This window comes from Cladophialophora psammophila, assembly GCF_000585535.1.
Source record: "Cladophialophora psammophila CBS 110553 chromosome Unknown aczJe-supercont1.3, whole genome shotgun sequence".
Taxonomy (NCBI): Eukaryota; Fungi; Ascomycota; class Eurotiomycetes; order Chaetothyriales; family Herpotrichiellaceae; genus Cladophialophora; species Cladophialophora psammophila.
This window is the reverse complement of record NW_006912924.1, coordinates 327,257-340,742: the sequence shown is the minus strand read 5'-3', so window position 1 is coordinate 340,742 and position 13,486 is coordinate 327,257. Positions and strand designations below refer to the sequence as shown.

General features: G+C 52.6%; 4 protein-coding genes across 4 annotated transcripts; 2 read left to right on the top strand and 2 right to left on the bottom strand.

The window, feature by feature from the left end:
• Window positions 1–496: 496 nt before the first annotated feature.
• Window positions 497–2,401, bottom strand: A1O5_02307 (uncharacterized protein; the record flags this gene model as incomplete). Its single annotated transcript, XM_007742923.1, has 2 exons — window positions 497–807; window positions 877–2,401. The coding sequence occupies 2 exons, from the start codon at window positions 2,399–2,401 to the stop codon at window positions 497–499; spliced, it is 1,836 nt and encodes a 611-aa protein (XP_007741113.1).
• A 4,091-nt stretch (window positions 2,402–6,492) lies between these two features.
• On the top strand, window positions 6,493–7,650 carry A1O5_02306 (uncharacterized protein; the record flags this gene model as incomplete). Its single annotated transcript, XM_007742922.1, has 1 exon — window positions 6,493–7,650. The coding sequence occupies one exon, from the start codon at window positions 6,493–6,495 to the stop codon at window positions 7,648–7,650; it is 1,158 nt and encodes a 385-aa protein (XP_007741112.1).
• A 960-nt stretch (window positions 7,651–8,610) lies between these two features.
• A1O5_02305 (mitochondrial thiamine pyrophosphate carrier 1) lies at window positions 8,611–9,747 on the bottom strand (the record flags this gene model as incomplete). Its single annotated transcript, XM_007742921.1, has 2 exons — window positions 8,611–9,630; window positions 9,715–9,747. 2 exons carry the CDS (start codon window positions 9,745–9,747, stop codon window positions 8,611–8,613), a joined length of 1,053 nt encoding a protein of 350 aa, XP_007741111.1.
• A 590-nt stretch (window positions 9,748–10,337) lies between these two features.
• On the top strand, window positions 10,338–13,139 carry A1O5_02304 (uncharacterized protein; the record flags this gene model as incomplete). Its single annotated transcript, XM_007742920.1, has 1 exon — window positions 10,338–13,139. One exon carries the CDS (start codon window positions 10,338–10,340, stop codon window positions 13,137–13,139), a length of 2,802 nt encoding a protein of 933 aa, XP_007741110.1.
• Window positions 13,140–13,486: the final 347 nt, after the last annotated feature.

Below are 13,486 nucleotides of genomic sequence, written 5' to 3'. Positions count from 1 at the left end.
TGGGGTGCAACATGCTCACTGTTCGTCCACCGCTCAGATTTTACGTCAAACTCCTGGGGTCGCCAAGAGAATGGGTCAGGAAACTTATTCTCATCACATCCTGAGCCCTCCAATCCATTTCGGCTTGCATGGCTGCTTTGGACCGACAGCTTCCTTTGTCTTCTCCGATTTGAGACTCGTGGCGTTTCGCTCACTGCGATCCGTCTGCTGTAGCTTCCTCTTTGAGTTTTGCTCTCGATGTGTTTTGCATGCCCGCCCTAATCCGGACTGACCGGGTCCGGACTATGTCTGAGTAATAACAAAAGGCCTCTTCCCCCGCTTTGCTTCTTTCGGTCGAGCCAGGAGCCATAGCACCCAGTGGCGACCACCGCTTCTCCCTCCCATCTCCCAACATAGTATTGGATTTTTGCAATTCCAAGAAACGCTGCGCAACATGATCCCTGTTTCATGTTTGCATCGCAATTTGCTTCGCTTTTGGACAGCTGACCCCTTTCCTTCACCGTGAAATCTCGCGCACCCTGACCCTCATCCCACCACCATCATACCAGTCATAATCCCCCCTGGCTCTTAGCTCGTGTCTTTCAATCACTGTCAATTCATCCCCGGGCCGCAAGATTCCAGACCTCGAGTGCTCGTCTTCCCGGGATCGGGACCGTGACCGTCGACGTCGGCCTCTCCCGGAGCGAGCTTGCCGACGCTCGCCCTCGCCAAATTCAGCTGCACCTATGTATCCCAAGGAGGACGAACGAATGGGCGGTGGACTAGGCGCATGTATCCCTAGACGGCCATTCTCTTCTTGGATGTCGTCTGCATTTCTCCGGTCAGTATCGGCCGACACCTTGCGACGAAACTATACCCTAAGGTCAAGATGCTTACCCTCATCTTCATGCATCATGTGTCTGTCGTGGTCGCGACCTCGCTGGGCAGATCTGGATCGCAGCCGTATCGGCCTTCGCTGGTCAGCTTCATGTGCGTTCTCTGAATCACCAACGCTCCGTGAGCGGTGTGTGGCATGTTGAATGGTCATAGACGGATGTTTGCTGCGGGGCGATATTGGCCCGCGTTGGGGAGAATATCCCTCTCGTGGCTGAGCATGCAGTGGTCCCCAAAAATAGGGCTGCCGGCTTGTTGCGGGATTTTCGATTGAGGGGGTCCTGACAAAGGGATCCGAGTACTGTCTTTGAAGAATTCTCGGACCCGGTGTTGGCTGTCTCGAGCGTGATCGCAGTCTCCCAACAGTCTCACCATCATATTCTCTGTCCTTGAAATCGTCCTCGTAATTTCGTCCGCGTCCTCCACAATCATCGTCATAGTAGGTACGCTCTCCGAGGGGGGAGAGGCGAAGTCGCCGAATGCGCCTGACCAAGCCTGCGTCAGCATTTCCAGGGCGGCGATTTCTTCGTCTCCGAGCACTATGTGGCTCTTCCTCATGGCTCGAAGAGCTCGAATCCGTATATGACGGAACCCTGTACGGTCCGTAGTCGTAGTCGATTAGCTTGGGGTGACCTCTTGATCGAGCTCGACTTCGCGATCGGTGTCTCTGTGACCTAGAGGTCGATACCCTTCGCCGCGATGGTGCACGCGAATGGTAGTGCCGTGATCTGCGCGATTGAACACTGTCTGAACTATCGGCTTCTTCAGTGTCCGTCGCCTCCTCCCTGCATTTCCGACAGATTGTCTTGCTGGGAAGTTGTCCTGGTTGGATTGGGTGCTTGTAGTGATAACGAGCAGACCGATATCGCCCGCATATTTCGCACTTGTATCTCGCTTCCCCGTGCGTGGGTATTGGACCCGGGAGCGGAATTTGGGGTCCATATGGCTGAGTCGGTGCTGGAACTGTATTTGTATGTACACCTGGTGGAACAGCTGGTGGCGTAGCCAGGAACGACTGAGGTTGAGATGGGAATTGCATGGGTGGTGCGAAAAAGTTCGGCGGCGGAGGCGCCATTGGGTGAGGTGGGAATGGTCCGATTGGGAAAATGCCCGGTGGAGTAGGTGCTGGGATAAATTGGCTTGGTGGATTCGTGGCATGTTCTTGACTGCTGCTTTTCTGTCGGGAGTCTAAGTGATTCTGACCATGCTGGGGAGGAAGAAGGTACATGGTGACAGGCTGCGGTTGAGGCTGAGAGGTGGGAGCCATTGGAGCAGTCGGATGAGTACTTGGAGCTGCAGGAGGGTTGGGCGAGGTAGGCGCAGGCAGAACGAGCTCGCCGTCGGCCGCATTGACGCACTGGACGTGGTGATTCTGGCGCGAGTCCCTAGATGAGAAGAGTGAGCGAGCGCTTCGACGGAGCAATGTCTGGGAAAAAATCTGCCTTGTAGACGGCAAATTTGACTTCTTTCTGACAAAGTAAGGACGGCCGTCTGGACCACGCTCAATCCAGGTTGAACGGGCCGTCATGGTGAGGGTAAGATGAGAAGGCTGCCGTGGTGTTGGCGAGAGGATGTGACGGCGAGGTGACGGGGCAGGCACGCACTAACCTTGGAGGAGCCTTGCCGTCGTCAACAAACCCAAAATAGGCGTCGTATGAAGGATAGTAGGTACGCGAATTGCCTGGCACACAGTAGTAGGGTCCGGATGGTGCCTGCCACATGATGGTGCGGTACGAATGAGGCTCAAATCAAGTTGGCAGATGTCGAGGGTGACAAAAGCATCAACTCTACTGGGTACATATTCCACAGTTTCCTCAAGACGCAATGACCAAGCAAGGCAAACGAGGCTGTATGGTCGGCGTGCAAAGCAATCATGGCCTTGCAATAGCATTACATCCTCACGATTAGGCACGAATGAGAATTCATGGTGGGTAGAGAACTTGCCTGTGGTAGCATGGGGACCACTCGCGAAACCAAGGTGGCCAAGAATCAACGAGACATGGCTCAGAATTCACTTTCTGCACGCGACAATTCGTTGGATGAACCAGTCCTTCCAAGACCGCGCAAGCAGCATGTGAAGCGAAGATCGTGGGGTGCTGGCCCAACGGCCATTTGTGGTTTCTAACTTGACGTCCTCTTTCTCCATTTCTTTCCCCCCTTTTCCCTCTTTTCCCTCTTTTCCCTTCCTCAATGCACTGGCGCTACTTGGGAATTCTTTCGTCACCTTTCGAGTCTTCTCCACGGGTAAAAGCTAGTGGCACTGAAGAGATTGTCGTTGTATCAAACCTTGGGAACTCACCAAGCTCGCCTAGCCACGAGGTAAAATGGGAGCCGCGGCTTGTCGTGGCTTGGCGTGCCAAGCTCATCGTCGAACAACACCGGCCCGCGCCTAGCGCCTTTTGCATCTTGAAGCTTCCCCTTCCCTTTCTTTCCCCTTCTGCTCTTCCAAGCACCGTCCTGATCCTCTTTTGATGCTGGCATGGAGCAACACGGACCACATCTGCATCACATCTGCATCACGAACTGCCCGCATTCGTCGAATCCATGGCGCGCCGAACAACACATGATCAAGCCACGCATGCATTAGCCAAGACTGTCTACCTCCAAACTGCCAAAAGATGTCAATTACTTCGCCGCCACCACCACCAACGCGGGATGGCAGATGGCTCCAAGCGTGGGAAGGCGAGGTAAATGATGCACAACTGAACGAACGGACAGAGGGTCGCGTGCACGTGCCTGAAAGCAGATCATCCATGCCAATCACAACCCTCCTACTAGAGGAGCTTCGACTTATGACAATGTGGCTGGCTTAATCAGACGTCAGTTACACCATGCCAAAACACCGATACTTTGATATCAATATGGCAGACGCCCTTTAGAGGTTCAAGAGCACAATAGACATCAAATCCAATGGGTTCTTCTCGAGACTACTCCTGGATGACACTCGTCTTTTTTCGGAGCGTCTCTTGATAATAGTATGGCTCGTAGCATCATCTGCAAAGTCTTTGCGCTTTCACCGGTCGAACCTGTTCAATGCCCGTCGTCCTCAAATGTGACAATCATCTTTGAAGACGACTCAGATAACAAGGAAGCCGTGGCCGGGCCCGCTGTCGTCTCGGCACTGATATTAATTTACATCACATTCTCCATCAGGCACAGCGAGTCAGGGGGGTTGAGCTGAAGAGAAAGAGGACACATCTGTGCGGATTTCATCTTCAGCGCTGTATTACTAGCTATCGCCTCGATCTGGATGGCCATTTGTTTCACACAGTATTCGAGGAGACGTGGGATGGCAAAAAGATCGTTCCGGTCTGTCGAGATTCATATCTTCAATGCCTATTGGCAGTTGCGGCTGTGCCTTGGTTCCTTCTCTTTGTTGGTGCTTGTTAATTCCTTGGTTATCTTCCGCCACTGGTCGACCTGGGGTTGTCCACTCCGTTTGATCGATTGTTAAGTTTCTGCGCCATTTGGGACGTTCTGTACGAAATTTCCAGATGCCGAAAGACGAGGATGATGACTAGACTGACACGCCTGATTTCTCGCCAAAAAAAAAGGCCAATTCGTCAACGCTCATGTTCACTATTTCGCTATTTCTCTCCATTCCTGACTGCGGAATCGCACAAAGTCTATGCAACTATTTCAGCCACTTCTCGGATTTACCTGGACATGTGTATGGCGAACGCTCTGGCTTATCAGCGGCGGTTTCCGACGCATGGTCTTCTGGGAAATGCTCTGATGTTCCAGGCTGGTATGGCTTCATTGGTTTTGGTGGGTACATATTCCTTTCCTTGTTGATGCTCGGCGCGACCACAGTCTTGATTTGGTCGTCGTGGGGTCAGGCCCTGAAGTCTTTGAGCCTTATCAGCACAGTGGGATGCATCGTTTTCATATTTCGTATGTCGGCGCCGAACCCTTACATGGATGCGCCTCATCGGTATGCGGCTGATACATTACGCGTCGTCTTTCCTACTCGGGGAGGACGGCATATCGTTTACATATTCCCTTACAGAGGTTGTAGATTCGACGTGGTCTACTATCCCAAAGAAGACTTCGAACACGAAGACTTGAATAAGCTTACAGGGAAACGTAAAAGGAAGGGAAGAGACGCCGAGTCTATCTGGCATGAAGATGTGTTGATATTTCTTCTTTTCGACAACTTGATTAAGTCTGCTGAACTTGCGCCTACCAATATCGAACATTTTGCGAGGCGGCTATATTGTGTTGACGAACGCCTCTTGAACGATATTTTCGGTGAGAGAATTGCCACATGGGAACAATATAAGCTAGAGTCGAATGAACGGTGGTGGGCTTGTCAAAAGAAAAAGTACGTGCATCTCATCGGCAAAACTCTATTGGGTGCTCTGTGGTTACTGGAATTTCTGCTCTATGACAAAAGGCACCTTCTCCACGGCAATCTAAAACGTATCAGACTGAAACTCAAATAGAGAGGCGAAGTGACGAGAATCGTTCCCGAAATCCGCGCTGTTAGGAGCCGAGACGGTGAGCTGTGGTATGAAGATGCCGTGAAATGTGTGTATGGTGTCTTTGGGTACGAAATGATGCATCCCTTCGGCTCTGAATCTAATGTTGCCACGGTTCGACACCGACCTGTACATGGAGGGTGATGGCCGAGACGACATCGGCTCCATCCGGGACGACTGCAGACGAAAGCAAGATGGTACTTGTGGTGTCTTATATGCATTCAGTTGCTTCTGGTGTAAGCACGTTGGGTATAAAATACCACAGAAGAAAGGCGAGGAGAACAGCGGTTCTTCCAGCTCAAATGCCACCGCAAATTCCGCAACCAGTTCGCAAAGCAACGCGCCCGGTGGCAAGTCGAAGGGCTTTGAGGTGTTGAGGCATGGTTGGCATCATTTTGGCATCATTTCCCCCTGGAGCCGATTGACAATACACAATCGACCGAGTCACTTGGCATATCATGTGCCGGCAAGGCTGGTATCATATCATCATTATACAGACCATCCTTCTGGTACCCGACGCCATTAATACGTTTGCCAGCCCGTTATGGATGGGAGCATGGATAGAGGCGGCATGAATTGTCAACTATGGCCCTGTTATTCATGGTGGAGGTGAGGCTACGATTGATTATGCCTTCCTCTCCTAGGGAGGAGCATATGCGGCGGAGCCGCACGACGAACGAGATCTGTTCAGGCGAGAGGCGAGCTGATCGAGCGCAAGGCTGAAGAGGAAGAGGTACATAGAAGTCCGAGTGCTATGTAGTTTAGGGAGTACGAGGTACTGAGCGCTTGTCACTTCGTACCTCGTAATAGCTCATAGTTATATTCGCGAGTTGCTCTAAAAGAGCAGCGTCACCAGCGTCGTCATCATGCATGTTCGACGGAGATTGCCGATTAGCGGGCTCCATAAATGTAATAATTGTGTTCCATACGAGGTACAAAACAGTCTACCGCTGCTGGCTTCAAGTTCCACGTGTCCAATGCAGACTACGAAAGACGCCCCGAATTTGACGTCTGGTTCCTGAATTCCATCCTGAATATGCCCTACTAAACTCTGCTTGCCGTAATGCGCTCAGGGCAAATGATCTCCTCACCCTGAAATCCTGGCCACTCCGAAAGCTTCGCTTCGAACCACTTCACTATGCCGCCATTCAGCGAAGCCGACACCAAAGTCTACCGCAGAGATGTCGCCTCAGGCGGTCGAGTTCTCTCAGCTGCAGAGCGCGAGAGGCTCTTGCAACCCTATCTCCCTCCTCCGCCGCCCTCAGAATCGTCGCAGGCGGGCTCACAACCGCCCAACAATAACACCTCTCAACGCCAAAAATCCAGAAGACACCACCGGCCAAGGGTGCGGCCTTTCCTGAAGGCGAAGCTGTATTTGCTCATCTTCTTCCTCATTCAGCTCATCTTCGGCATCTACATCCGCCTGCGTCAGATCTACAACGCAACGGTCTACCGCCTGCTCGGCATCAGGCACCATCACCATCGCACCCCGGAATACATTCAGAAGGACGTCAAAAACCTCGACCGCATACCAGAACACCTGAGCGTGATACTGAAGTTCAAGTCGGAGGAGGATGGCGGACTGGAAGCACTGATGGACGAGGTCGCCGAGCTCTGCGCCTGGTCCGCAGCGGCTGGGATCCCGCTGCTGAGCGTCTACGAGAAGTCGGGGATATTGAAGACATACATGGCGTCGCTGCAGGAGCTGGTGAAGCAGAAGCTCTCATCCTACTTCGGGACACCGCCCGCGGCGCCGTCGTTGAGGATGTTTGCGCCCAACCATTCCTCCGTGAGCAGCCCATCGCGGACACCTTCACCGCAACCACCGGCAGTGGCACAATCAGCAGCCGATGGACCCTACAGCGACAAGCGGCGCCCTCACCTAGACCTCCTCCTGCTGTCCGCTACAGACGGGCGAGACACGCTGGTCGACCTGACCAGGACGCTGGCCGAGATGGCGCAGGCCCAAAAGCTCCGTCCCAAGGACATAACCTCGAACCTCATCAACACGGAAATCAGCGCGACCACGGCGACCCCGGACGCGCGGCTCACGATCGGCGACAACAGACCCGCCGGGAAGGAGGTCGGAGCAGGAGAACCAGACCTGGTCATCGTCTTTGGCCCCGTCGTGAAGCTCGACGGCTACCCGCCGTGGCAGATTCGGCTGAGCGAGATCTTCTGCGTGGGCGACTCCGGCGGCGATGTCTCTGGAAGCGGCAGTACGAGGGTCGAGTATCAAGCCTTCCTCAGGGCGCTGTGGAAATATGCCGGTGCGAATTTCAACTTTGGGAGGTGACGAATTAGACCATGTAGAATGCCATTAAGAAGACCGTCATTAGGGGTATGACCCGTGGCTGATGCCATGATAAAGACTTTATAAGGAGATCACTTTTATGCTCCTGCCAAAACCGTCTGTTATACAAGTTGCCAGAATAGATACTCTGCAATGGACACATGGCAAACTCCTCGACCCCATCTCAGGCCTTGTGCAAGCTGCCTATCTCCATGCCTAACCCCATCCATCAGCTCTGACGGACGGATGGATACGTGCGATCAACAAACAGTCTAATCTGCGGTCCTTGCCCGTGATCATTCCGTTGTCAAACCCCCCACATAACCAGATGATCACCACTTTGCCGTGAGTTGGATTATTCCAAACCCAGTCCTCAGGAAACGTGACTCTAGTAGCCATAGCCCGATTTTCGCCGTTTTCTGGGCACTCGACGACGCAAGCTCGAGTATTATCGAGGTAAAACCGAACGCGAGAGGTCGATGATGATATTCATCTATCAGGGGGTTCAGTCAGCCGGTGCCGTGTTGTGGCGCCCACAAGTTATGCGCTTCCCTGACTCACTCACTCATTCACCCACAGTGACTTGTATGTAGGAAGACACGCTCGATTGTCAAAAAAAAAAATTTAAAACAAAATGAAAATGAAACTCCGGCTTCGTTCTGTCGTGCCGAAGAGTAAGAACGATGGCTGCTGCTGCTGCTGCTGCTGCTGATAATTTGATAGATGGCCACTGCCTTGAGGCTTAAACGTTCTCCCCAACGCGCACTTCGCTTCGGTGCCTGCCTTCTTTCGCTGATTCCTTTCAAGGGCGCGGAAGCTCCTGAATAAAACGGCGAGCAATGACGGCAAAATGCCATTTGGTGCACAGCGGATGGCCAATGTAGCTAGCACTAATTCGCCATTCGCGCAGCGTTCAACTCCATGCTTCAGATAGATTGAAACGCCATCACGTCCTGTCAAGATTTAGTCATCGTAATCATCATCGTAGCCGGTATAAGTTTCCCACATCTCATCGTTCCTATCTGAGTGAACCAGTGAATGCATTACACGCTCATACGTCCACATTGTGACGGCTGATGCTGGAGCGGCCTGCATACCAAGTGTCAACACGCGGATACAGACACTGATCAGGGAGAGAAAAAGACTTGCCTTGATCAAACTGACAGTCAGTCCTCGGTACCAGCCGCGATACCCCTCCTTCCTCCAAATGGTCGCTAAAGCACGAACAACGCCGGTATACTCAGGAATATTCGTGTGGATATACCTGCTTCTCGTCGGCCCCTGGACCTGCAGTCTCTTTCTGACCAGATCCAGCGGGAAAACAGCGGTCTTTGCAAAAACACTGGCAAATACACCAGCGGTGGCATCACCGGATCCAAAGGGTAAGGTTTTGCCCCCTATATATTGATGGAGGAATTCGTAGCTCATGAAGAAGAGGCCCATGTAAGGCACGATCTGACCCAGGGCAGCGCTGAGACCCCGGAAGAAGCCGCTGGGTCCCTCGCGTCGAATAATGTCCTGAACGGAGTTGGCGAGCCCTGAATAAATCTTCTCTGGGCCCTGGGCAGCAAATCGTGTCCGGAGAAGATCCAACGGGTAAGTGATTGAAGTTGCGGCGGCGCCTGCTCCAGCACCGCTGATGAAGGATTCCAGCGATGGCGGCGGACGCGTCGGAAGCATAGCCTGAGCTTGAGTAAGGGAGCGATAGGCCGTAAATTGAACGCCGCCATAAGTGATATACATGAGTTCGGCGGGAATATTCCCCTTCCACAGCGCTCGAATACCCTCATCTCTCACGATTGCGCGCAGGGTAGAAAAGACGCCCTTATAGATCGGGCCTTTGATGCCATCGCATGATAATGGGTCGGAGAGCGAATGGGGCTGAAGCTGGAGCCGAATTTTGACAACGTCCAAAGGAGCGATGACGAATCTGGACACGAGGCCTGCGATACCACCGGCAATTACGACTTGCTGTCTCGTGCCCTGGAGTAAAAGAGAAAAGATAAGCAAATCGATCAAGTGAAGCGTAGGTTGCCCTGTACAGAGGGACACAGGATCTCGACTTACCTCGTCCTTGAGACGCTCGATCTCCGCCGACATGCGCCCTGGACTGGCTGCCTGCAAGCCGCTCTACAGCGGTGAGCAAGTTGTGGTGGCAGACTCAGGTGGCCCGCGGAAGAGGATCAGAAAAAAAGGGCAGAGAGCAATGACATCGTTTCTCCGATTATAAGGACGTCGCGTCACCGGGTGCTTTCGCGGTAGGCGAGATTGGTAGTTGGTAGGGTAGTTTTTGGCGAGCTGAGCGGTGCACGTGAATTCGCGTGTCGTTGCGCCACAAACCGCACTGTAGTTCAACTACTTTGCCAATTGTCCCATGATGAGCTCTGAGAATACAATCTCGAACCCAAGATGTCGACGGCACAATCCAATTTCATTAGAATTATTGTAGCAGGAGAGAGTAGGCAAAAAGGTGGGGGGTTGTGGGCAGCTTGTATTCGGTATAGAGCGCGTCATGAGTCCAATTGCCGCCTGGAGTTAAAAAAAACACCCTCGACACCCAACTTAATACTGAACACATCGCGGTAGATTGACTGCTTGCTAACACAAGGACCGCCATTTACTTTTTCAACCTTCCATCATCGCGGAAAGATGGTTCCTGCTCCTCCAGTGGCGCATCCAATCCTGCAAACATGTTTCGCAACCCTCGACAAAATGCATCTCTCCCAATAGATGAGCGAATCCTGCCCTACGTTGGCCGCGCTCCCTCTCCGCCCGTTTCAGGGCCCCAATCGAGTCCTTACTTCTCATTGCCCGCCGCCTACGCAAAAGAGGCTGCAGACCCCTCCACAAAGAAGCGATCTCCAATGTCCAAGACTCCAGCCGCTGGTCGCCAGCCCGCCTCCAAGATCCCTTCAGGGAAGAAGGCGGGGTCTGGTCAGAATCAGAGCATCCTCAACTTCTTTGCAAAGTCGGACAGGAATAATCTGAATGGACCAAATGCAAGTACTCCTCCTCCGCTGTTCTTCAAGGACGTACAACGGAGTGTTCAAGAGCCTAGGCTGGATGAAGAGACACGATTCCACGAAGACGGCGGGTCTGTCAAGAAGAGGCGGATCAACGACGAGGACGACTTCGAAGACATTGTTCGCACACCTTCGCCTGGACTTGAGGGCTACGCTGGCGAGGCCATGAATAAACAGAACCCACAGAACGGGAATACAGAGCTAATAAAACCACCCAAGAAGTACAGAGGCGGATTCCTGGACGACTCGAGCGACGAGGAAGATAATGATTGGACTGCAGCCATCAATAGCGCTCCCAATGACGCCGATAACACGGATAAAGTACGAGACACTGGGAACATGGAGTCTTTGGGCGACATTGACGTCGATGCAGGATCCGGTGCGACAAAATTTCCCCCCAGGCAACCTGACTCGAGCACTGCTTCCAGGAGAATCCATTCCGAGGACCAAGATAGGTATGAAGATCCAAAAATCTCTGGAAGGGATGTCCCACTCTTGACGCGTGAAGCCACAAGCGTTTTCGAGCCTGGAGAATTCGGTGACGACGACTTTGAGAACGACGAATTCTTTGAAGGAGGGGAAGAATACATGGAGCGCAGATGGATGGAGGAGCAACGAGAGATGGGGATGGAATTTGACGACGAGGACTCAAAGTCGGAGACTGAAAGCATTAGGACCTCTCGGAGTGCTGTCGAAGATGATGTCCAGGTCGAGGCCGAGGAAACTCATGGAGTTTCTGTCTGTCCAATATGTAATGGGAGCATGAGAGGATTATCCGAAACTCGGGCGTCGGCTCATGTCAATGCCTGCCTTGATGGCAATGCCGATCCACTGCCAAAAGAGTTCGAATTTAAGACAGCGACCGATGCTGGCGCCTTCAGCGAACCCGGTGCAGCCGCTCCTGCCTCGAAACGCTTTCAGCGCGCAGCAATTGCTCGCCCTGCCCAATCAAATCCTTTTGCCGTGTCGAAAAATGCAAAAGGAGGCTCCGCCTTTGCTAGGCTCATGTCTGGTCATGCAGAAGACGCTGCATGGGCTGAAGCCGCTGCCCATGAGGCTCAGTCTCGTGGGAAACCGGCATATCAGCGGACTTGCCCCTTTTATAAAATCATGCCTGGCTTTTACATCTGTGTCGACGCCTTTCGGTACGGCAAGGTTGAAAATCAGAATGCGTACTTTCTCAGTCATTTCCACAGTGACCACTACATAGGTCTCACGTCCTCGTGGTGCCATGGTCCAATCTACGCCAGCAAAGTCACCTGCAACCTTATGATTGCGCAGCTGAAGGTCGATCCAGAATGGGTAGTTCCCCTCGAATTTGAGAAAAAGGTCGAGATCCCGAATACAAAAGGAGTCTTCGTCACCATGATTCCTGCCAACCATTGCCCTGGCTCGTCGCTCTACCTCTTCGAAAAGGTCATGGGTAAGAATAAAGATGGATCTCCGAAACTGACTCGAATTCTCCATTGTGGTGACTTTCGGGCTTGCCCTGCGCATGTCGCTCATCCCCTTCTACGCCCTGATGTTGTTGACAGCGTTAGCGGTCTGGCAAAGCAGCAAGTCATTGACACCTGCTACCTGGACACGACATATCTGACCCCAAAGTACGCATTTCCCAGCCAACACGACGTCATCGACGCTTGTGCTCAGATGTGTGTTAGTCTATCAAAGGAGATTGTGGATGAGAACGACGGTTGGGAGAAAGTCAAAGCCAACCGCGCCGGTAGTGCGATGAAGAAGTTTCTGGAACAGGGCGAAACCAATATCATCAAGACAAATGATGGGGAGGCAGAGACGAAACCAAAAATGAGAGGCCGTCTTCTCGTCGTCATCGGCACCTATTCAATTGGCAAGGAGCGGATCTGCTTAGGAATCGCCAAAGCGCTGAACTCCAAGATCTATGCTCCTGCCTCAAAGATGCGCATCTGCTTATGTCTCGAAGATCCCGAACTCAACGCTCGACTGACCAACAACCCGCTCGAAGCACAGGTCCACATGCAAACGTTAATGGAGATCCGAGCCGAAACACTTCGCGACTACATGATGACCTATAAAGGCCACTTTGCCCGGGTAGTCGGCTTTCGACCAACAGGCTGGTCCTATCGTCCTCCAACATCACGCTTCACTGAGAACCCCCCCGTCAATACCGTCCTGCATTCCGACGGCTGGAAAACACGATACACGATGCATGACCTGGCTCCTCAGCGCGGAAGCACCCGGGAATCCAATTGTTTTGGAGTCCCGTATTCAGAGCACAGCTCCTTTCGGGAGTTGACCATGTTTTGCTGCGCACTGAGGATTAACCGGATCGTGCCAACGGTGAATGTGGGCAGTGCGAGGACCAGAGAGAAAATGAAGGCGTGGATTGAGAAGTGGGAGGTGGAAAAGAGGAAGAATGGTTTGTTTACGGTCCAGGCTGGGGCCGACGGTTGGGGGAGCGGAGATGGGCAGTTGAGTTACGGAGTATAAAAGAACGATTGATGAATATCAAATTCGACGTGCAGATGAACGTTGTCGGCTGTTGGGTGGCTGTAACGGTCACAGTTAGCGACCCGAGAAATGCGCATAAACCTACGAGGCTATTGTAATTGTTATTCGTGTGGCCGACCATTCATGGATAGCAGTAAAACCATATTTCTCTGTAGCAGATAGCTAACCCCATCAACAAGCCAGAAGTCGGTGCTTTGGAACCCTCGTTTGATCCAACACAATCAATTGCCAGGGAGGCACTCTGTCTTCGTACCCGAATGGTGCACTGCGATTGGGGAGTGATTCTGCCAGAACATTCCCATAGATAGCTCATCCCTGTGGAGTGA